We start from the raw sequence: 25,118 nt of genomic DNA on the forward strand, positions 1-25,118 counted from the left end.
TGACGGTCGCATCCTTGTTTGCCGATATCGCGGTGAACGCACATGGGAAGCTTGTATTCGTCATCGCCATACTGGCGTGTCAACTGGCGTGATGGTATGGGGTGCCATTGGTTACACGTATCGGTCACCTCTTGTTCCCATTGACGGCAATTTGAACAGTGGATGCGTCATTTCAGATGTGTTACGACCCGTGGCTCTAACCTTCATTCGATCCCTGCGAAACCCTACATTTCAGCAGGATTATGCTCGACCGCATGTTATAGGTCCTGTACGGGTCTTTCTGGATACAGAAAATGTTCGACTGCTGCCCTGGCCAGCACATTCTCCAGATCTCTCACCAATTGAAAATGACTGGTCAATGGCGGCCGAGTAACTGGCTCGTCACAATACGCCAGTCACTACTCTTGATGAACTGTGGTGTCGTGTTGAACCTGCCTGGGCAGCTAGCTGTACCTGTACACGCCATCCAAGCTCTGTTTGACTCAATGCCCAGGGGTATCAAGGTCGTTATTACGGCCAGAGGTGGTTGTTCTGTGTACTGATTTCTCAGGATCTATGCACCCAAATTGCATGAAAATGTAATCACATGACAGTTCTAGTATAATATATTTGTCCAATGAATACCCGTTTATCATCTGCATTTCTTCTTGGTGTAGCAATTTTAATGGCCAGTAGTGTAGTATTGACAAGGGTTCTTCAAGAGATGTAAAACATGGAGAATGATACACGAACCAATTAACTGGTTACCAACACACTGTCAAAGTTGTCATTTTTTGCCCATTTGAGCTTCAGTGTAGACGCGGAACTTCTTTCCCAATGTCGTTCACAAACATTGTAACATCTTTGACGACAGTAGTCAGTTAATGTCTTATGATGGCCTTGTAAGCCGAAAAGCAGTTAACACAATAAATTAATACTGTAAAATGTTGTTTTACCAAGAACCGACGGAAGATTTAAAACGTCCCCTTAGAAAAATTACTGACACACGATATTTTTTGGCCCAACGCAATCTGACTTTCAAAAATCCCTACAGAAGAATGGCCCTGACTGACATTAACCTATACATTTCACAAATTACTTACCTCACAAAAATCTTGGTTACTCGAACTACTGCAAAACAGCGAGCGCCACTACTGCCAGCTGAATAAAAGATTCAAACTACGGAAGGCACTAACTACTGATAGGCATAGTTGGCAAATGAAAGATTTTAATAGAGAACAAACAATGTATTTACCTTAATAGTCATCAAAAGTTATAATATATATAGCAGTTCATGACATCCAGTCTTACAAATTTCAAAATTCCACCATTTCTCTCCCCACATCCACCCCTGCTGGCGGCTGACCTCCAACTGCGCAATGCTACGCGCTGGTAACAGCCAGCAGCCCAACGCTACAATGGCGAGTATTCCAACAATGCAAACCAGCCACAGACTGCGCACAGCACAGCCAGTGATTTTCATACAGAGCACTACATGGCGTTACCAATAAGAAAACCTAAACAGCCTACTTACAGATTTAATTAACATGTTTGCAGTCCTTCATATTATAAAGCAAAATATTCTGCAGTATTACATTCTACACCATGAAAGTCTTACGTCTACATATACATGTATACTCTGCTAATCACACACCCTGGCAGAGAATTCATCGAAATACCTTCACAAAAATTCACTATTACTTCACTCTCGCACTGCGCCGGGAAAAAGCGAACACCTATATCTTTACATGCGAGATCTGATTTTCGTTGTTTTATTATGATGATCGCCAACAAAATATTTTCGTATTCGGAGGAGAAAGTTCGTGATTGGAATTTCACGAAAACATTCCGACGCAACGAAAAATGCCTGTGTTTTAATTGTGTACATCCCAAATGTTGTATCACGTCCATGACACTCTCTCTCTTATTCCGCGATAATACAAAACGTGCTGCTCTTCTTTGAACTTTCTCGATGTAGTCCCTTGATCCTCTCTGGTAAGGAACCAGCAGTACTCCAAAAGAGGACGGACAGCCGTAGCGTAGGCAGTCTCCTCAGTAGATCTGTTACATTTTCTAAGCGTCCTGCCAATAAAACGCATTCATTGGTTTGCCTTTCCCAAAAAATTTCCTTTGTGTTTTTTCCAGTTTAAATTGTTCATAATTGTAATTCCCAGGTGTTTAATTGAATTTACGGCCTTTAGATTATACTGATTTGTCGTGTAACCGAAGTTTAACTGGTTCCTAAAATAAACTCTAAGACAAAGAAAGGGTACAGCATGAATTATCTGACGGACATCGGTAGACGTACAGATAAACAAGCGATTACTCTTTGAGAAAAATTCGGTGATTTATTTAACAGAAAAAGCTTCACAAACTGAGAAAGTCTATAATGCGTTGGCCCACCTCCGGCCCTCTTGCAAGCAGTTATTCGCCTTGGTATTGATACTTGCTACGTGTCCTCCCGAGGTACACCGTGACACGTATTGTGCAATTGGCGCGTTAAATCTTCAAAACCCGGAGCTGGATGGAGGGCCCTACCCTAACGCTCCAAATATTCTGAATCGTCGAAAGAACCGCCAAACCTCGCTGGCCAAGATACGGGTTGGCAACCGCGTAGACAAGCAGTAGAAACTTTCGCCGTGTGCGGCTGGGCATTATCTTACTGAAATGTAAGCGCAGGGTGGCCTGCAATGAAGGGAACCAAACCTGGGCGTAAAGTATCGTCGACGTACCGCAGTGGTTCAGGGGTGCCGCCGATGACAAGCAAAGGGATTTTGCTACGAAAAGAAATGGAACTCCAGGACATCACTCCTGGCTGTAGAAAGTACGGCAGGCGACTGTCAGACCGTCATCCCGCTGCTGTTCAGGTCGTGTCCAGACACGCCTTCGCTGTTTATCGTGGCTCATTTCGAATCTGGACTCATCACTGATAACAATTCTACTACTGTCACCCACCACATGACCCGACAGCCAGAAATGGTGGTCTGGGGTGCCATTTCTCTATATAGCAGGACCCCTTTAGATGTCATCAGCGGCACCCTTACAGCACAGAGGTACGTCGACGATATTCTACGCCCCATGTTGCTCACCTCGACAAGCCATCCTGGACTTGCATTTCAGCAAGATAATACACACCCGCACGCGGCGAGAGATTCTACTGCTTGTCTTTGTGCTTGCTGAACCCTACCTTGGCCAGCAAGATCCCCAGATCTCTCCCCAGTTGGAAATGTTTGGAGTGCTGTGGGCAGGACCCTCGAAGTAGCTTGAGGTTTTGACAATCTAACGCGCCAGTTGGACAGAATCTGTCGCGATATAGCTTAGGAGGACGCACAACTATTCTATCAACCAACTCCAAAGCTGAATAGCTGCTCGAATAAGGACCAGAGGTAGACATACGCATTACTGACTTGCTCAGTTTGTGAAGCTCTTTTTCTTTGAATAAATCAGCCATCTCAAATTGTAATAATTCGGTTGTCTCTGTATGTGCATTACATCTACCGATTTCCGTCCCATTCTGATCATTCCTTCGTTGTGAGTCGGTTCTTTTTTTCCTAGAGAATATTACACTACTGGCCATTAAAATTGCTACACCAAGAAGAAATGCAGATGATAACGGGTATTCATTGGACAAATATATTATACTAGAACTGGCATGTGATTACATTTTCACACAATTTGGGTGCATAGATCCTAAGAAACCAGTACCCAGAACAGCCACCTCTGGCCATAATAACAGCCTTCATACGCCTGGGAATTGAGTGAAACAGAGCTTTAATAGCGTGTACAGGTACAGCTGCCCATGCAGCTTCAACACGATACCACAGTTCATCAAGAGTAGTGACTGGCGTATTGTGACGAACCAGTTGCTCGGCCACCATTGACCACACGTTTTCAATTGGTGTGAGATCTGGAGAATGTGCTGAGGAAGGAAGCAGTCGAACGTTTTCTGTATCCAGAAACGCCCGTGCAGGACCTGCAACATGCGGTCGTGCATTATCCTGCTGAAATGTAGGGTTTCGCAGGGATCGAATCAAGGGTAGAGCCAAGGGTCGTAACGCATCTGAAATGTAACGTCCACTGTTGAAAGTGCCGTCAATGCGAACAAGAGGTGACCGAGACGTGTAACCAATGGCACCGCATACCATCACGCCGGGTCATATGTCGGTATGGCGATGACGAATACACGCTTCCAATGTGCGTTCACCGCGATGTCACCAAACACGGATGCCACCATCATGATGCTGTAAACAGAACCTGGATTCATCCGAAAAAATGACGTTTTGCCATTCGTGCACCCAGGTTCGTCGCTGAGCACACCATCGCAGACGCTCCCGTCTGTGATGCAGCGTCAAGGGTAACCGCAGCCATGGTCTCCGAGCTGATAGTCCATGCTGCTGCAAACGTCGTTGAACTGTTCGTACAGATGGTTGTTGTCTTGCAAACGTCCCTATCTGTTGACTCAGGGATCGAGACGTGGCTGCACGATCCATTACATTCATACGGTAAGATACTTGTCATCTCGATTGCTAGTGATACGAGGCCATTGGGATCCAGCACGGCGTTCCATGTTACCCTCCTGAACCCACCGATTCCATATTCTGCCAACAGTCTTTGGATGTCGACCAACGCGAGCAGCAATGTCGCGAAACGATAAACCGCAATCGCGATAGGCTACTGTCCGACCTCTATCAAAGTCGGAAACGTGATGGTGCGCATTTCTCCTCCTCACACGAGGCATCACAACGACGCTTCACCAGGCAACGCTGGTCAACTCCTGCTTGTGTATGAGAAATCGGTTGGAAGCGTTCCTCATGTCAGCACGTTGTAGCTGTCGCCACCGGCGCCAACCTTGTGTGGATGATCTGAAAAGCTAATCATTTGCATATCACAGCATCTTCTTCCTGTCGGTTAAATTTCGCGTCTGTAGCACGTCATCTTCGTGGTGTAGCAATTTTAATGGCCAGTAGTGTATTATCGAGAGTAGTGAGTAATGTGACAACGTATCTGCTCATGATTACTGCAGTGCGAAACGACGCGTCGAGACAGAAGCAACGCACGTCCAGCTGGCTGTGGGTCTGCAGGCGCGTGGTAGCTGCACGTCGGCGACGGGGACCCAGCGGCAGCTGCCGCAGTGATGACGAGGCACGGCGTGCCCCTGGAGTCGACGTCAGGACTCTCAGGTAAAACAGATGCGCCGCTTCGACATACGAGTGACAAATCGCCGCACGGCTGCACGTGGAAGCAAGACGGGGCTGCCGCAATGAAGACATCACGACGCTGGGCGCTGTCGACTGCACTACTAATGTCCGATTAAAATTACATGAGAGCTGGCGCGTTTCACTTGCCGGTACAGCATTGCCACGTCAGCTGCAGGCTGCCGCTCGGTTGCAGGTAACACACGAACTCGGCGGTTCATTTCACGAATGCTGTTGATGAGTAAAGCGGAGAGATGTTGGAAGGGGCCACTGCGAAATGTGCCAGAAATGCGAGATGCTCTGTCGACATTTGATTTTCAGTGACTGATGACCGAACTGCGGAAGACGACTCGTTTCGTAGTTCTGAATTCGATCTCATCTCCTAACATAACCACAGCCACATAATGTGCAATGTATCCCAGAAAACGGCGACAATACTAAAATCACGATCGGTTTCTTCACGGCCAAAAAAAAAAAAAAAAAAAAAAACTGTTTCAGCGGAAAAAGCCGGCCGCGGTGGCCGAGCGGTTCTGGGCACTTCAGCCGGAACCACGTGACTGCTACGGTCGCAGGTTCGAATCCTACCTCGGGCATCGGTGTGTGTGAAGTTCTTACGTTAGTTAGGTTTAAGTAGTTCTAAGTTCTAGGGGACTGATGAACTCAGATGTTAAGTCCCACAGTGCTCAGAGCCATTTCAACGATTTTTTTCAGCGGAAAAGCAAACTTTAATTTCTCGCATTTATTGGTTTACCCGCAGCTATCCTCACACTGGCTGCACAACCTGCCGCATTGAAACATCCGCTTTTGAACAATTATACATGACTGTGCTTAAACTGACACACGATATTTTTAGCGCAACGCATTCTGACTTTCAATAATCCCTACAAAAGAATGACCCTGACTAACATTAACCTATACCGTTCACAAATCACTTACCTCACAAAAATCTTCGTTACTCGAACTACTGCAATACAGCGAGCGCCACTACTGCCAGCTAAATAAAAGATTCAAACTACTGAAGACACTAACTACTGATAGACATAGTTAGCAAATGAAAGATTTTGATAGAGAACAAACAATTTATTTACCCTAATAGTGTTCAAAAGTCATAATATATATATCAGTTCATGACATCCAGTCTTACAAATTTACTCTTTCTGACGGACACACGTCCAGATCATCTGCTCTCACAACTCCGCCATTTCTCTCCCCACATCCACCACTGCTGGCGGCTCACCTCCAACTGCGCAACGCTATGCGCTGTTAACATCCAGCTGCCCAACACTACAATAGCAAACAACAATGCAAACCAGTCACAGACTGCACACAGCACAGCCAGTGATTTCCATATAGACTGCTACATGGCGTTACCAATATAAAAACCTAAACAGCCTACTTACAAAGCCCCCATGCTTCCCACAACAAAATTTTACAAATTGTTTTGGGCAGTGGACAATACAGATTTGAAATTTTTTTTTATAATTACAATAACAAAGGAATCAAATGCACACACTTATTGATACACTGTTGGTCGAAAGCAAAGATTTTCTCACAGTCCATAAAGACAGTCCTGATCATTCATCACAGTAAAACTGCAGTTTTTTTTCCTCAAAGTCTGAGCAGTAAAAGACAATACACACGGAAGTAGTGGATTTCCATGCAGTCTTGAAGAAGTAGTGTTGTTCTTCCAACAGAAAGACAGTGCTGACTCTTGACATGCAGACAGGTAATGGTCCACAACAGAGCAAACCCACAGCAGAGTCAGTCGAAGTTTTGAAGAATATTGGTAGGTAGGTCATCACACAGCAGACCCACTGTGGTCCTTGTAGAGCTGGCTAGCAGCCATCCGTTGCGACTGTACAGGTGGACAATCACCAGCGAAGACTCTTGTGGACAATATAGCAAGTCCATGAACCACCATTTGTGCACTCACAAAGATTTTTTTTGAAATGTCCTTAGAGCCAGCAGTGCTGTTATCCAGTCCCTTGCTGAATTATTACCACACGTGCAAACACTAACAGTCCTCCTTTTTTTTTTTTTTTTACATATTGTGCATATACTATGACCAACAGAAATGCGTGCAGTGAAATGTATGCTTACAAGTTACTTAATTTGATGAACTGGTGTCCATTACAATTTTATAACATGAGAATACAATTACAGAGATACAGAAAACATCATGAGAACATAATAATACAGATAACATTTGTAGTAATACAGGCTTTAGAAATGGTTCAAATGGCTCTGAGCACTATACGAGGTCATCAGTCGCCTAGAAGTTAGAACTAATTAAACCTAACTAACCTAAGGACATCACACACGTCCATGCCCGAGGCAGGATTCGAACCTGCGACCGTAGCGGTCGCTCGGCTCCAGACTGTAGCGCCCAGAACCACACGGCCACTCCAGCCGGCACAGGCTTTACAAAAGAATAGAAATAGACATATACATCAGTGTTACAGGAATTATGACATAAGTAAATATATAAAATAATGAGAATAGTTTTCGAAACATTAATTTCACACATGAGCATTGAAATAGAACAGAATTAATAATGACTATAAACATCTTTACAAAGAAAATAACATATTATTAATGCAGATTATATTTGAGGATAACAGTATTCCTCATCATAGTGAATGTAGCTTAGTACTAGAAAAATTCTACAACATAAATCTTATTAACTAAACACATAGAGACAGGAAAAACACAAATACACAAGAGTACACAAACACATAGCAGAATAACACAGGAGGAAAGGACAGAGTACATTTGGTACTGCAGTAACATTTGGTACTGCAGTCCAACCTAAAACTTCATTCCATAGATCTTTCGTCTTATTTCAACATTTGTTTCCACCAAAAAAATCCTATCCAAGCATGCTTTCTGTATTTATATGTTCACATATTTCTTACCTCATTATTTGTTTTCCATTTTCTTATAGCTTCTCAATGCATTTCTTCCAATTCATCAGAAGTCGTTTTCTTATATAGCCTACCCGATTTTAAGCTAACTTAAATCTTCTGAGCTCAGATGCTAAACTAAGGGACGAGGCAATGCAGCAGCACAAAACAATTAACACAAACAGCAATGAGAAAAAATGGAAATTGGCAAAGCAAGCAGCAGTATAGCCAAATTATCGAAGCAAATGCAACATTACAACTAATATAAGGCAATGTGCAGCAGATAAGAAAAATAAATCAGTAGTAAAACTGGCTTAACAGAGTAATACAAAGTGAAATTTAGTACCACTATGCCTGGCAAACAGCAGCAGCAAATGCAATAACTTATATCTAAACATGACAAAACCACAAGCAGAAAAAATAGTACACTAAAGACAGAAATGCAGATAAGGGAAATATATATTCACATTTTAATGTCTATGTAATTAGAGTGGTGCACCACAAGAAATTATTCTACCAAAAAAAAATTACCAAGTAGTTGAAAAGGAAATTATGTATGCAGTAACTGTTATTAATCCCTTCTTATTCTTCTTTCCTTTCCAAGTTCTCCTTTTCGAAGAATGTGGATCATAAAATTATTATTTAATAGCTCTGTTGACAGAAAGTGTTCACATTAGCAAATGCATTTAATTTTATTTTATAAAACCAATGCTGCAACACAGCTGGAAACCAGATATCAAATGAAATAAGCAACTATGAAAAGCAAAGCATAAAAATATCATTCAATAGTCATGTGGCATTTCATAAGTTAGTAGAAATTCTCTCGACTCTCGTAGAAAGACACTTGTCATCATCAGGTGTGCAGATGTAAGAATATTTCCCATCAGTTTATAAGCATTTCAGTAAGTAGCATAATGTACGCACTCCACAATATAATCATATGTTTCCAGGTAATGAGCGTGTCGTATTTGCGATGCTTTCTACAAAGAAATGTCAATACCGAGGTTAATGATCTCTCTTTTTTTTTTCTCCGCCTAATGGCTTTTTCTCAAGGCAGGTGGAACAGCTGGGCGTCCATGACGCATTACGTGAAAGTAACTTAACTTTCTTACCGAAATATTTACGACGGCAGTGACAGTCTCATATAAAAAAAAATTTCACAGGTCGAGAATTAGCGTTACGAATGTGTAGAAACAAAATCCTATAAATATAACAGCGTCCAAAAAATTTTCGCCGGCGTTCTGATGCGTTTACGCATATACACACATTTCATAACTCTTAAAGTACGATTCTTGGTTTCCAACGTCCTTTTTCACAAACCAGAGTCCCTAACCACTACTCATTATTCCTTACCTTATTACACATATACATATTCGTCGACACTTCTTCAATATTTCATCATAATAAATACATATCATAATAAACATTCCTCAACAGCATAATACACATCAACATCGTAATAATAACACCATAACACCTCAGTCGAATCTCAAAAACGTCGTAGCTTTCTGCAATAATTTCAAAACCTAAAAAAATTCTCTGCTCATTTAAATAGTGTCATCTACCTCAAACGTACATTAAAAATCATGATCCCATACCAAATACATCATTCAAAGCTCTCATAGTATCATAATGTTTCTGAAAAAACATGGACAGTTCACACAGTACAGACAAAATACAGTTTCATACGTGTGAAGTTATCCAACTGTGTAATTGCGTAAACATGTGTCACTGATGTAGTAAAAAAAATGTTTGTCTCTCAGTTAAATGATCAGATAGCTGTGTAGTTTATGTGTTAGAGAAATATGGTACCGATGTGTAAAGTTGTGTAAGCGAATACCATATTAGCTAGGGCTCCTTGTGCTTGCCAGACACATGGTACACAAAGTAAGCGTGTACCCCCCTGAGGAATAATGTAATTATACCCTCAGGTGTTACAGATTACAGCAATGGAATGAAATGTATCACGGAAAACTTTCTTTGTAATTCAAAAATCTTTAAAAATAAATGTTTTAAGCACAAGATTAATCACTCAAATGCATGTCCTGTAGCGCTAAATTGTGCGTCTCATTGTAACATAATCTCTGTCATTACTTAAGGGTAAAAAATATGCCAAGTGTCGTAATTATCGTCGTCCATAAGCAAAGTTCTGTAGAAGTCAATGTACTTACCTCGTAATAAACAAAAGCGAAATGCTATGGGTATAGATATCGTAGTTATTACGTACAGTACCGTGATCAAGAAAGTACTACACTGTAACGTATTGTTGTTCTACAAAAACGGCTGTCTTATTGTAGCTATACCACAAAGTTACTACCAAAACATGTTTTACTTTCCAGAAGAATACAGAAAAACCGTGCAGATATAAAGCAGATACAGCACAAAAGCACCAATGTAAATTGTGTCACACATTAGTAGCGTCGTGATATAATCGTGTAGCTGTGAAAGAAACCAAATGGTAAGTCATCTTTAATCCCACAGAAAGTACTTCAAATAAAGAATGTCTTCTCAAGTAAACCAAAATGCTGCATGAAAATCTCATTAGCAGTGCCGGTATATGTTATAAGTATGTGTGCCTTACAGTCGTTACGTGATCGTGCAACTAACAAGCAAGAATGTACAAATAACAACACTGTGTCGTCTGCTCGCTATAACAATGCGTTCGTAATTTCTGTTTAAATAAGTTCTCTTGGTTCTTGACTGGATATTTAACTTCAAACATTGCAGATTATCTTTCAATAAACGCTTTTACATGTGAAATGTGGTGTAAACCTTTACTCTTCCTAGTACGCAGAGTTTCAACTGCAACACAATTATCATGTGGTATACGCCGGATTCTGTAAGGTCCATTGTAAACTAGAAAGAATTTGTGACTCAAGTGTTTCTTCATATGTGGCAATGAATGAGCTTTAATGAGAACTTTCTGACCGATATATAATTTCTTTGCATTTGCTTTACCGTGTAGTTTTCTCCTTTTTTCTGCTGCAGATTTTATATTTTTAATAGCCAGATCAATTATGTCTTTGTGTCGATGTTTACATGTATTCGGAAAAGGTACAAGTTGTCTGATTCTGTTCGGTGGTTCTTCATTCTTTAGTACAAGAATAGGTCGTAAAGCAGTGGAGTCATGAGGCATTTCATTCAGCACGTTTTGAAATAAGTGTAAATATCTGTCCTGATGCTGATGCTTTCTGTGACAATAATGTCTGCAAAGCTTATTGATTTCTTTCATAATCCGTTCAGACGAGTTGCAATGTGGTGAGTACAATGAAATAAAAACAGGTTTAATTTTATGGTTCCGAAGCATGCGTGACCAAACAACAGATCTGAATTGCGGTCCGTTACCTGAAATGACTTTACTAACGTGACCAACTTCACATAAGAAATTTTTAACAAAGGCGTTGGATACAGACTGTCCAGTGGCTTTACGTAACGGAGTGAAACAAACAAATTTTGAAGTAAGTTCAACAGCGACTAGAACGTACGAAAATCCATTAGATGTTCTGACAAGTGGTCCCAAGAGATCAACAGCAGCAAATTCTTTTAATTTAGAAGGAATTATAGAAAACAACGGAGCACGATGCGATATAGTAGATGGTTTAGCCTTTTGACAAAGTTTACAAATAGACAAGACTCTTCGAATTCTCTTTTCCATATTGTTAAAATAACAAGTCGTTCGAAGAATATGATAACATTTTCGTGGCCCAAAATGTGCGTAGCTGAAATGAATGTACCAAATGAGCTTATTAACAAAATCTTCTGGAATGCAAAGTACCCATACTTGTCATCAACAGTGCAGCGTTTGAAGAGTATGTTGTTTCTAACCAGATAATAATGCCGAATCTGAGTGTGTGTCTTTTCATGCCATTTACTTTTGCTGTCTTTCCAAATCGAATCTTTATCTTGTTCATGAGCAATTTCCTTTAAAGATGTGGTGATGAAGCTTTCAAAGGCGACTTTCTGAATGAAAAGAATACTGAAATTTTTCTCGAGGTTGCCTTCTGTGTTACTTTTCTCAAGCCCAGCCGGTGCGCGTGACAGTGCGTCCGCAACAATGTTCTCCTTGCCGGGAATGTAGACTATTGTGAAGTGGAATTCTTGCAGAAACAATGCCCAACGTTTTAACCTGTCATGGTTTAATTTTGAAGACATAAGAAATTGTAATGATCACTGTATACTTTTACGTGCTTACCAGAAAGAAAGAAACGGAATTTGTTAAATGCCCAAACGATAGCTAAAGCTTCTAATTCAGTAACGGAATAATTTTTTTCAGATTTTGTTAGCACTCGGCTAGCAAAAGCAATGGTTTTATGAACTGTAGTGTCATTTTCTATGGCTTCTTGAAATAAATGGCTACCAACACCGACTTTAGAAGAATCTGTGCTAAGGCAGAAATCTTTTGACAGATCTGGATGAGATAGTATTGGCGCGTTAAGTAGCGATTCTTTCAAAGAATTGAATTCCAACTGCGCTTGTTTGTCCCAGTTACAAATAGTATTTTTTCCAGTGAGAGAACAATGTTTTGGTGTCACGAGAATTTGCAAATTCAGAAAACGACGGTAAAAATATACGAGACCTAGAAAACTGCGGACTTGTTTTTTTGTGGATGGAACTGGAATGGCTCTGATTGCTTCTAACTTTTCAGGATCCGGCTGAATGACTTCAGAAGAAATAATATGTCTCAAAAACCTTACCTTTGACGTACCGAATTCAGACTTTGCCAAGTTAACTGTAATTCCATATTCTGCAAAATACGTAACAAACTGTTGAGGATGCGATTATGTTGTTCCCATGAGGCTTCTGCTATTAGAATATCATCCACATATAAGGTGATGTGACGTTTTAAGAAATCAGGTAATATGGAATTTAGCCCGCGAATGAACGCTGCCGACGAAATGTTCAAACCAAAAGGAAGTTTCCGAAATTGATAACAAACGCCGAAACAAAGGAAAGCTGTGTATTTTCTACATTCTGGATGAAGTTCGATCTGATAAAAGCTGGATCTGATATCAATAGAAGACAACACTTTTACACCATTAAAATTTTGAAGAAGTTCTTCCATCGTTTGCGGCTTGTCTGTTTCAGGAATGATGATAGTATTGATTTGTCTCGAATCTAAGACAAGTCTGATCGATCCATTTTTCTTCTGAACAACATGTAATGGATTGTTGTATGAGCTTACTGCAGGCTCAATAATGCCCTCGTCAAGCATAGGTTGTATTTCTGTTCTAATACGGTCCCTGTAATGTGCTGGAATTACGTATGGTCTAACACAAAATTTATTATGGTCACGAACACGAAATTGGTATTGAAATCCCTTGATTGTTCCTGTTTTGAGTAAAAACTGTGGTATGTGCTTGTAAAATCTCAAAAAGATCCTGCCTATCAATGTCATTACAGTTCTTAATAGTTTGAATTTTATTCTGAATTAACTCATTAGTATCAAATACGCCGTCGATATAATCCCTGTCAGTACTTGCAGAGTGATTGTTAGTGTCAAGTACCGTCGAAAATTCAGAACTGTTGTCTAACAGAAGGTAAAGCCGATTAATTTCCTCGTCATGGTTTGAGAGCCAATCTTCAAACTTCAAAGCAATTGACTTACCTTCTTTCTCTAAACTTATTTCAGTACTGTGAAAGTTTAAGATTGCTTTGTATTCATTCAAAAAGTCTACTCCCAATATAATTTCCGTCGACAATAATGGAACAATAAGAAAGTTCATAGAGAAGCTGTGGCTTTGGCAAAAGAATTCTAAGTTGGTTTGTTGGTGTACATCTGCACTTTTTCCAAAAATTACACCTTGTAATTTAATCTTACTTAAAGGAAGTGTGGGGCAATCGTTCGATTTGTTGCATTTGCTAAAAGCTGTTTCATTAATTACTGAAAAGGGGCTGCCAGAGTCAAGTAATGCCGTAAATTTTACGTTATTTACTGTGATGTGAATCACAGGATATGCAATGTTGTTATGTTTTACGTCGTGTTCGTGGAGTAAGATGTCCCTAATGTCTTCCATTTTTACGTAATTACTAGCCACGGCAGCTACGTCGTCAGCTTCATAAGTACATATTATGGCTGTCAGCGGTGTGAGTCATTGCCTACTGTCTCTTTGTTGGCGTGCATCGTTATTGGCATTAGGAGGCCTAACTTCTACAAGTGCACCTTGTCGAGAGGGCCCTGCCCTGTTTGAATCCCGCCAGTTCTGATGCAATTCAGCTCTGTCCTTACGATCATATCGTCTGTCGTCATGTCGGTAGATTCCATAGTTTCTTTCTTGTCGGTCACGTGGTGGAGAATTTCTCCCTGAATCGTAACTGCGCGCTAGACCGTTCGTCTGAAGCTATTCTGTCTCCCTTGATAATAATTATTTTGGTTCCCATATTGTCTGCTTCTCTGATTGTCTCTGTGATAGTCATTACCGCGGAGAGGTGATCTTTCCCTTTAATTATTACTACTCTGCCAATGGTTGTCATACGGGTGGTGTCTGTTTTGGTCACGATTTACGTTCTAATAATAGCCTTGTCGTGTCCATTTATTATTTCTGTTATCACGGAATTGTAACGGATGTGACCTGTAATTGTTGTGCTCCTGTTTTCGCGTTCCGCGATTGTCAGTGTCAATTTCCAATTCTTGTAACAGTCCCTGAAAATCTTCAATCTCGTCTTTGCAACGTCCTGCCAAAATAATATGTCGTAAATGTTCAGGCAATTTGATTAAGCAAATGCGGATGAGTTCTGAGGGGCTGTAAGGGTTTGACAGGTACTGATTCTTGTGCAACGTATCTTCAAAATATTTCACAATACTGGAAAATTCAGATTGTTCGAAAGGTTTCATCATTACGATGCTATGTTTTACTCGGTCTTGTGTGGCTTGAGACCAATATGCTGAGAGGAAGGTATGATAAAATTCTCCTTCACTGTGGCAATCGTGAATGACCGATAGCATTCTTTCAGCTGGTTCATTCTCTAAGTAGCCACACATAAATTCTAATCTGTGCTCTAATGACCAGTTGGGAGGAAAACAATGAGAGAATTGATGGAGCCACGATTGTGGATGAATATTGTTGCCAGAATTCTTAAATGTTTTGAATTTACGTGTAGTAATGAACAGCTTGCATCGTGTCGGCGAGACGCATATCGGTCATTGTTACGTCGTGTCGGCGGTTCCATCTCAAAATTCGGTGCACCTTGCCAATTACTTTCATAATTTCCGAAATGCCCTGTGTTATTATTTTGCGGCTTTTCCGTATTTCTAAGTCCCTCTTCCAGTGTTGGAGCGCGAGTGTCCTCTGAAATATGTAATTTTTGTGTCACTTATGCCAACTGATCTTGTACTTCCTGGATTCCTCTTTCGTGTTGCGTATTAATTTGATTCTGATTTTGTTTGAATTTCTAAATTTGTTCATACTCTTCTGTGTCAGTGATGGCTACAGGTCTTGTGTCATTCAGATCATCATCTACCTTTGTAGATAAGTTAGTGAACTGATCCGAAAGTTCGGCTACTTTCTCCGATAGTGTACTTATTTCCTCAGTGTGTTTTTCTGAACCAAGTTTCAGAGTGTCCATTTGTGTTGAAATCGTATCTACTGTGTCCTTTAAGTTTTCCTGAGTTTTGCAAGTTGCGTAACCGAATCGGTAGATGCAACTGAGTTAATTTTAGCTTGCAAGGTCTCATGATTTTCATCAACAATAGTTTGCAGTTCTTTTATGGCTGCTTCGTGATTCCGTAATGTATTTTCATGCCGCGAAAAAATAGGTTGGAAATGAAACTTCCTGGCAGATTAAAACTGTGTGCCCGACCGAGACTCGAACTCGGTTCGAGTCTCGGTCGGGCACACAGTTTTAATCTGCCAGGAAGTTTCATATCAGCGCACACTCCGCTGCAGAGTGAAAATCTCATTCTGGAAACATCCCCCAGGCTGTGGCTAAGCCATGTCTCCGCAATATCCTTTCTTTCAGGAGTGCTAGTTCTGCATGTTTCGCAGGAGAGCTTCTGTAAAGTTTGGAAGGTAGGAGACGAGGTACTGGCAGAAGTAAAGCTGTGAGTACCGGACGTGAGTCGTGCTTCGGTAGCTCAGTTGGTAGAGCACTTGCCCGCGAAAGGCAAAGGTCCTGAGTTCGAGTCTCGGTCGGGCACACAGTTTTAATCTGCCAGGAAGTTTCATATCAGCGCACACTCCGCTGCAGAGTGAAAATCTCATTCTGGAAACATCCCCCAGGCTGTGGCTAAGCCATGTCTCCGCAATATCCTTTCTTTCAGGAGTGCTAGTTCTGCATGTTTCGCAGGAGAGCTTCTGTAAAGTTTGTAAGGTAGGAGACGAGGTACTGGCAGAAGTAAAGCTGTGAGTACCGGACGTGAGTCGTGCTTCGGTAGCTCAGTTGGTAGAGCACTTGCCCGCGAAAGGCAAAGGTCCCGAGTTCGAGTCTCGGTCGGGCACACAGTTTTAATCTGCCAGGAAGTTTCATATCAGCGCACACTCCGCTGCAGAGGGAAAATCTCATTCTGGAGGTTGGAAATGCTCACAAATTTGCGTTTTTACATCATTACAGACTTTTTGACATTTCGATTCGATTTTATGTAACTCAGTAGTTAAATCTTCACGTGTTTGTTCAAGCGTGGTGTGAAGATTATGTTCCATTGCGTCTAGCTGTAGCTGTTTTTGTTTCTGGTTTTGTTCCATTGTGTCTAACTTTTGAAGATTTTGTTCCATTGTGTCTAACATTTGAAGATTTTGTCCCATTTGTTTCTGATTTTGTTCAAGCGTTGTGTCCAACTTTTGTAGCCTTTGTCCCATTTGTTGCATTAACTGTAATAACAATGCACTGCTGTCTGAAACATGTTCCTCAGTGCCATTCGGCAGTGCATTTGAACCGGCAATATTCGCATTTTGAAAAGCAGAAAATGTGTCTTGACTTATTTGAGAAAACGGTGAGGAAGCAAAACCTGAATCTACAGTATTTGCAAGATTGTGTCCTGTCATTTCGGACTCCTGAGGCGAGCTGTTGCCGACCGATCGATCGATAATGCTTCCCTGTTCACTATTTGTTTCACTGTCTCGCCATTATTTGCCGCCCGCTCCATTTCCCTATGCACAATTACCAAATTACTACTTTGAGCCGGCCGGTGTGGCCGTGCGGTTAAAGGCGCTTCAGTCTGGAACCGCGTGACCGCTACGGTCGAAGGTTCGAATCCTGCCTCCGGCATGGATGTGTGTGATTTCCTTAGGTTAGTTAGGTTTAATTAGTTCTAAGTTCTAGGCGACTGATGACCTCATAAGTTGAGTCGCATAGTGCTCAGAGCCATTTGAACTACTTTGAATGTCTGTTAATTCATTACACAGTGGTGCTGATAAGCTACGCTCGTCGTCACTATTATTTCTTAGTTTACACGATAGCACAGAAAAGCACAATTTGAAGAGCAAAATAAGAAAACACATTAACATAGCACTAAAAATAATATCTACTTAATTGCAAACACAGCTGCGAAATACTTGGTGCAAATCTACATGCATGCCACAACTGTTTTACTGTGCAACAATGAAAAACTACAACTACAAATGAAATTCTCTCTATAATTACGCGCTAGCAATAAACAATAGCTACACTAATTACACATACAAGAAAAAATCAGAAGATTCCAGTGAGGTATCCTCGGCTAAGGATCGACATATGAAACGTCACCTTCTGAACAATTATACATGACTGTGCTTAAACTGACACACAATATTTTTAGCGCAACGCATTCTGACTTTCAATAATCCCTTCAAAAGAATGGCCCTGACTAACATTAACCTATACCTTTCATAAATCACTTACCTCACAAAAATCTTCGTTACTCGAACTACTGCAAAACAGCGAGCGCCACTACTGCCAGCTAAATAAAAGATTCAAACTACTGAAGGCACTAACTACTGATAGGCATAGTTAGCAAATGAAATATTTTGATAGAGAACAAACAATTTATTTACCATAATAGTGTTCAAAAGTCATAATATATATAGCAGTTCGTGACATCCAGTCTTACAAATTTAGTGTCTCCGATTGACTCACGTCCAGATCATCCGCTCTCACAACTCCGCCATTTCTCTCCCCACATCCACCACTGCTGGCGGCTCACCTCCAACTGCGCAACGCTACGCGCTGTTAACATCCAGCTGCCCAACACTACAATAGCAAACAACAATGCAAACCAGCCACAGACTGCACACAGCACAACCAGTGATTTTCATATAGACCGCTACATGGCGTTACCAATATAAAAACCTAAACAGCCTACTTACAGCATTACCAACCGATGAGCAATCCTGGCTGGCACTTAACTTTAGATTATAGGCGACACAGACAGATTCAGAACGAAAAAAGTGAGATAGGATGAACAATAAGAGAGAATAACAAGTTAATATCGTGGTAAAGATGACAGTGCGAAGTAATAGAAATAAAAAAATACATTTAAAAAAATTAACTGAATATAAATAGAAATGAAAATCTTTTTGTTAGATTTAGAAACAAAGTTTTGCACTATTTGACGAGTTTCGAATCCAACACCTTTCATATGCCAAGATCATACGCTAACCACTGTCCTACCTCATTGTTACGTGTATGAGTCTAGTGACAGAAGACGTAAGGGAATTAAATCATTAGCTGCCAGTGAGCACTGATTCGTATCAATGAGGCAAGTTAAATATTTGTTCGTGACCAGCATTCGAACCTAGTTCTCCAGCTTATTAGGCAGATGCAATGACCACTACACCATCCGGTCACACTCACCATCACCACTGCACGGACTACCCTATAACGCCTCTCGTCAGACCGAAATTCTCAACTTACACCACAAACTGTTGATGGAGTGACAGCACATACACCCAGTGACCCAGTCGCATCAACAACAATGAAATGCGGCCTTCAAAAATCTGGTTTCATGCAATGTCGTATGATGCTTGTCTAATGTAAGTCTATCTCTGTGATTATAATTGCATAGGCCTATACTACCAACAATCGCAACCCGCAAGGTTAGTCAAGAGCGCTAATGCGCTGCTTCCTGGACCCGGGTAGGCGCGCCGGCCCCGGATCGAATCAGCCGGGCGAATTAAGTACGAGGGCCGGTGTGCCGGCCAGCCAGCAGTGTATGAAATACACTGAAGCGCCAAAGAAACTGGTACAGTCATGCGTATCCAAATACAGAGATATATGAACAGGTAGAATACGGCGCTGTGGTCGGCAACACGTTTATAAGACAGCAAGTGTCTGGTGCAGTTGTTAGATCGGTTACTGCTGCTACAATGGCAGGTTATCAAGATTTATGTAAGTTTGAACGTGGTGTTATAGTCGGAAAACAAGCTATAGGACACAGCATCTCCGAGGTAGCGATGAAGTGGGGATTTTCCTGTATGACCATTTCACGAGTGTACCTTGAATATCAGGAATATGGTAAAACAACAAATCTCCGACATCACTGCGGCCAGTAAAATATCCTGCAAGAACAGGGCCAACAACGACTAAAGAGAATCATTCAACGTGATAGAAGTGCAATCCATCCGCAAATTGCTGCAGATTTCAATGCTAGGCCATTATCAAGTGTCAGCCTGTGAACCATTCAACGTAACATGATCGATATGGGCTTTCGGAGCCAAAGGTCTACTCGTGTAACCTTGATGACTGCAAGACACTAAGTTTTACGCCTCGCCTGGACCCTGCAACGCTGGCTTTGGACTGTTAATAACTGGAAACGTGTTGCCTAATCGGACGAGTCTAGTTTCCAATCATATCGAGCGGATGGACGTGTACAGGTATGGAGACAACCTCATGAATCCATGGACCCTGCATGTGATGCGGGGGACTGCTCGAGCTGGTGAAGGCTCTGTAATGGTGTGGAGCGTGTGCAGAAGGAGTGATATGGGACCCCTAATACGTCTAGATACAATTTTGACAGGTGACGCGTACGTAAGCATCCTGTCTGGTCACCTGAATCCATTCATGTCCATTGTGAATTCGGAGGACTTGGGCAATTCCAGCAGCACCATGTGACACCCTGCACGTCCAGAATATCTACAGATTGGGTCGAGGTGCACTCTTCGGAGTTTAAACACATCCGCTGGCCAACGAACTCCCCAGGCATGAACATTACTGAGCCAGTCTGGTATGCCTTGTAATGTGCTGTTCAGAAGAGATTTGTACCCACTCGTCCTCTTAAGGATTCATGGTGGCACCTCCCTCCAGCACTACTTCAGACGTAAGTCGATTCCATGCAACATCGTGTTGCGGCACTTCTGCGTGCTCGCGAGGCTCATGTGTGCCAGTTTCTTTGGCTCTTCAGTGTATATTATCGTTTTGAAGACATTCGCTCTAATCCTAAAATGCCATATTACCTTTCGGGGTGACTTTTAGCCCTTAAAAGTGAAACTGAGTGCAAAAAAAAAAAAAAAAACTACGTATTGCACTATTTCGCCCCCTCTACACACCTGTCAAATTTCATCAAGATAGTTTATTTACATTTGAGAATGTTTCCTTCAACTTATATTTACTTCAACATTTTGAAACAAATTCATAAAGTCACGTGCAGTTAAAAAAAAATTAGATTACTGAAAATAAAAAAAAGCAAGTCAGGTAACCCCCCGCCCCCCCCCCCCCCAACTTCAGGGTGACAGGGAAGCAAACAACGGTAGTAGTCGCTTATATACGAGTAGCTACACAAACAGAATGTGGTTTCGGCGGGCGGCAAAGTAAATAGAGGCATGACAAACGACATCTCACAGCTGACTAGTTTAACAACGAGGTAGCAAGTGGAAAGTACTGAGGACTTGATGTAATCAGCTGGCCGGCTGCCTTACCAAAGTAGCTACCTCTTAACAGTCACACAGCAAAATTGTTCGGTGAACGTCACAATGAAGTCGCTCGCAAGTGATTCGTCATATAATGGCTAATCTATCCTGCAACAAACACATATAGAGAGAATTAAACATTACACTCCTTAAACACAAGGCAATACACAAGGCTTCAGTGGGACAGAATGTGAAGTCAACTGCGTTAGCACTAACGGCTAAATAGTATTTGAATGCAGTCCCAAAAAGGACATACGATGAAAACTTCAAATTTCCTTAAAATGCAAGACCCAAAATAAAAGCTCATAAAATACAAGGCACCTTAAGAACATCTAGCAAACATTGTCATGTACTGACGACATAGTGACTCCTTTACGGTTAAGGGCACTTCTAGGTAGGAAATCACAGACACAACGCAGAGAGCACGCAAAAGTTTAGTTTCCCGGAGGTAAATAGTAACACCAGAGGCCTGCAAATTGCAGACGGTCTGTGCAGCTGTCCCATGGGAGAAGTTTCGTTACAGAGAATTAACTGGTAATTCCAGAAACCGCCTAGATGCTACCGTAAGGCGTCACCGTAGGAAATGGCCATGAAGCGGAGGCAGCAAGCTTGAAGCCTGCTCCTCAGAACTGCAGTGTTAGTCGGCTTACACAGGTTAGAGTCCAATCACAGCAGTCCCCACCCACACAAGGGCGGAGGGCGTGGCCAAGTGACGTAAAACACTGTAGTTGCTGGCTGTAATAGGGGTGGCACTGACGTTTAGCTTTCAGCTAAACGCTGTTGATACCAAACTTGGAGTTTGTTAATGTAAAATCCAGAAGAACCCCTACCTACCGAGTAGGAGCAGGGGACGAATCTAAGTTGGTTGGCCATAGGCACCCTGGAGGTGCAGAGATACCCGCCAAACTGACCGAAGCTTGTTAGGTGCCGGTGGACAGGCGGGTCGACTGTAAGAAGGGAGAAACGGTGTGCCGCCACAATGCTTTAAAAACCCATGTTTCTGTATTCAGAGAGAGTTCTTAGTCAGACCGCTCAGCCGCGGACTCCGTGTCGCTCGCGAACTGCCTCAGTAAGCTCACTTGGAGTGCTGCTAGTATTCGCTACTTCAGCTGGCACCCAACCCATTGTGTCTTCAGACACTGTTGTGCAACCAGTTGCTACCTTCGCTTTTTCTAATCTTTAGGTTTAGCCATCAGTGTAGTAGTTAGTCTTATCGCAAATAAATAGTGTTAGTCATTGTTGTTGTTGTGGTCTTCAGTCCTGAGACTGATTTGTTGCAGCTCTCCATGCTAATCTATCCTGTGCAAGCTTCTTCGTCTCCCAGTACTTACTGCAACCTACATCCTTCTGAATCTGCTTGTGTATTCATCTCTTGGTCTCCCTCTACGATTTTTACCCTCCACGCAGCCCTCCAATGCTAAATTGGTGATCCCTCGATGCCTCAGAACGCTTCCTACCAACCGGTCCTTCTTCTTGTGAAGTTGTGCCACAAACCCCTCTTCTCCCCAATCCTATTCAATACCTCCTCATTAGTTATGTGATCTACCCATCTAATCTTCAGGATTCTTCTGTTGCACCACATTTCGAAAGCTTCTATTCTCTTCTTGTCTAAACTATTTATCGTCCATGTTTCACTTCCATACAAGGCTACACTCCATACAAATACTTTCAGAAACGACTTCCTGACACTTACATCTATACTCGATGTTAACAAATTTCTCTTCTTCAGAAACGCTTTCCTTGCCATTGCCAGTCTACATTTTATATCCTCTCTACCTAGACCGTCATCAGTTATTTTGCTCCCCAAATAGCACGTGTTCCAACATTCCTACGGAATCCAAACCTTCCCCGAGGTTGGCTTCTACCAGTTTTTCTATTCGTCTGTAAAGAATTCGCGTTAGTATTTTGCAGCTGTGACTTATTAAACTGATTATTCGGTAATTTCCACATCTGTCGACACCTGCTTTCTTTGGGATTGGAATTATTATGTTCTTCTTAAAGTCTGAGGGTATTTCGCCTGTCTCATACATCTTGCTCACCAGATGGTAATAGTTTTGTCAGGACTGGCTCTCCCAAGACCGTCAGTAGTTCTAATGGAATGTTGTCTACTCCTGGGGCCTTGTTTCGATTCAGGTCTTTCAGTGCTCTGTCAATGTCTTCACGCAGTATCGTATCTCCCATTTCATCTTCATCTACATCCTCTTCCATTTCCATAATATTGTCCTCAAGTACATCGCCCTTGTGTAGACCCTCTATATACTCCTTAAACCTTTCTGCTTTCCTTTCTTTGCTTAGAACTGGGTTTCCATCTGAATCTTGATATTCATACAAGTGGTTCTCTTTTCTCCAAAGGCCTCTTTAATTTTCCTGTAGACAGTATCTATCTTACCCCCAGTGAGATAAGCCTCTACTTCCTTACATTTGTCCTCTAGCCATCCCTGCTTAGCCATTTTGCACTTCCTGTCGATCTCATTTTTGAGACGTTTGTATTCCTTTTTGCCTGCTTCATTTACCGCATTTTTATATTTTCTCCTTTCATCAATTAAATTCATTATTTCTTCTGTCACCTAAGGATTTCTACTAGCCCTCGTCTTTTTACCTACTTTATCCTCTGCTGACTTCACTACTACATCCCGCAGAGCTACCAATTCTTCTTCTACTGTATTTCTTTCCACTTTTCTTGGCAGTGGTTCCCTAATGCTCTCTCTGAAACTCTCTACAACCTCTGACTCTTTCAGTTTATCCTGGTCCCATCTCCTTAAATTCACACCTTTTTGTAGTTTCTTCAGTTTTAATCTACAGTTTATAACCAATACATTGTGGTCAGAGTCCACATCTGCCCCTGGAAATGTCTTACAATTTAAAACTTGGTTCCTAAATCTCTGTCTTACCGTTATATAATCTATCTGAAACCTGTCAGTGTCTCCAGGATTCTTCCATGTATACAGTTTTCTTTCATGATTCTTGAGCCAAATGTTAACTATGATTAAGTTATGCTCTGTGCAAAATTCTACCAGGCGGCTTCCTCTTTCATTTCTTAGCCCCAATCAATATTCAACCAATACTTTTCCTTCTCTCCCTTTTCCTACTACCGAATTCCAGTCACCCATGACTATTAAATACCTGAATAATTTCTCTTATCTCATCATACATTTCATAAATTTCTCATCATCTGCAGAACTAGTTGGCATATAAACTTGTACTACAGTAGTGGGCATGGGTGGCTTCGTGTCTGTCGTGTGTTAGTCAGAGCCCCGAATTCCACGAGGCTCCTGGTGCTAGCATCCTATCGAATCCAAGAATCCGCGCCTCTCGTAGGTGTCCTGTGACTGTCTTTGGCGCTGGTCGAAGTCATCAACCTGCCACTCGGAACTTGTCTTTCTCCATTTGCTCCTCATCGTTCGCATCTTGCATACTGACCTCAAAGTCCCTGACTTCCGCCTATCCCGTGTCAGGACGCGACAACGTGACATAAAAGACCATGACAAGAAATTCAGAGCACGACATTTAGAAAAGCACCTGGAAGAGACTACAAGCCGCGTATGCTGTTCAGTAACCCATAGCATTTCTGAACTCAGTGTGTCAAAAAGATTAGATTAACCTAAAGTGATTAAGAAAAAAAAATGCGAAGTACTAATTTTTAGACATTGTTATTGCTATTGTTTTATTTCTGTTCAACATCGTTTGTTACTCACTTGGACGTACGTGACGGTATGATAGGTTTTATAGTAGGTGGGGCTTTGACTAGGCTGGCAACAAATATTTCATTATAACGTATTTTGACAAAGTTGTTGTAATAGTTGGCTCGTAGCAACTAGGAATGGTGAGAATTCCTATTAAGTAAAACCTGTAGCCAATAGTAATTCGCAAATGAAATGAAACAACTTCAGAGACTTCACTGATCTCATACAGACATGATTTTATGTACATATACTGAACCGGCAGGTGAAAATTTGTACCAAGGCCGGGAATCTAACACATCTCTCGTTTACTAGGCAGGCGCGTTCGCCAGTAAGCCAGCTTGGCACAATGCTTAACGCAGCTGCACGGATTATCTTGATACACTCCCACCTCGGCAGTGAGAATTTGGACCGAGGATGGAGCATGTCATGGTAATGCGTGCACTGCGTTAGCCACTTTGGCACAGTGTTTAAGTGGCTAACGCACATGCCTAGTAAGCGGGAGGCCCGGATTCGATTCCTAGCCTTGGTCAAATTTTCTTTCGC

At 41.8% G+C, this 25,118-nt stretch overlaps 1 protein-coding gene across 4 annotated transcripts in view; it reads left to right on the forward strand.

Annotated features, from left to right (window-relative positions):
- LOC126418646 (putative fatty acyl-CoA reductase CG5065) overlaps positions 1-25,118 on the forward strand; it is a 244,239-nt gene that overhangs the window by 53,231 nt on the left and 165,890 nt on the right. For 3 of the 4 annotated variants that reach the window (XM_050085510.1, XM_050085513.1, XM_050085512.1), the window contains exon 2: positions 5,003-5,159. The exons of the other annotated variant lie outside the window; for it this stretch is intronic. In XM_050085510.1, the coding sequence (XP_049941467.1) occupies positions 5,114-5,159 (46 nt within the window). In that variant the 5' untranslated portion in view covers positions 5,003-5,113. The remainder of the gene's footprint in view (positions 1-5,002; positions 5,160-25,118) is intronic. 4 annotated transcript variants of the gene reach the window in all.

This window comes from Schistocerca serialis, chromosome 9, assembly GCF_023864345.2.
Source record: "Schistocerca serialis cubense isolate TAMUIC-IGC-003099 chromosome 9, iqSchSeri2.2, whole genome shotgun sequence".
Taxonomy (NCBI): domain Eukaryota; kingdom Metazoa; phylum Arthropoda; class Insecta; order Orthoptera; family Acrididae; genus Schistocerca; species Schistocerca serialis.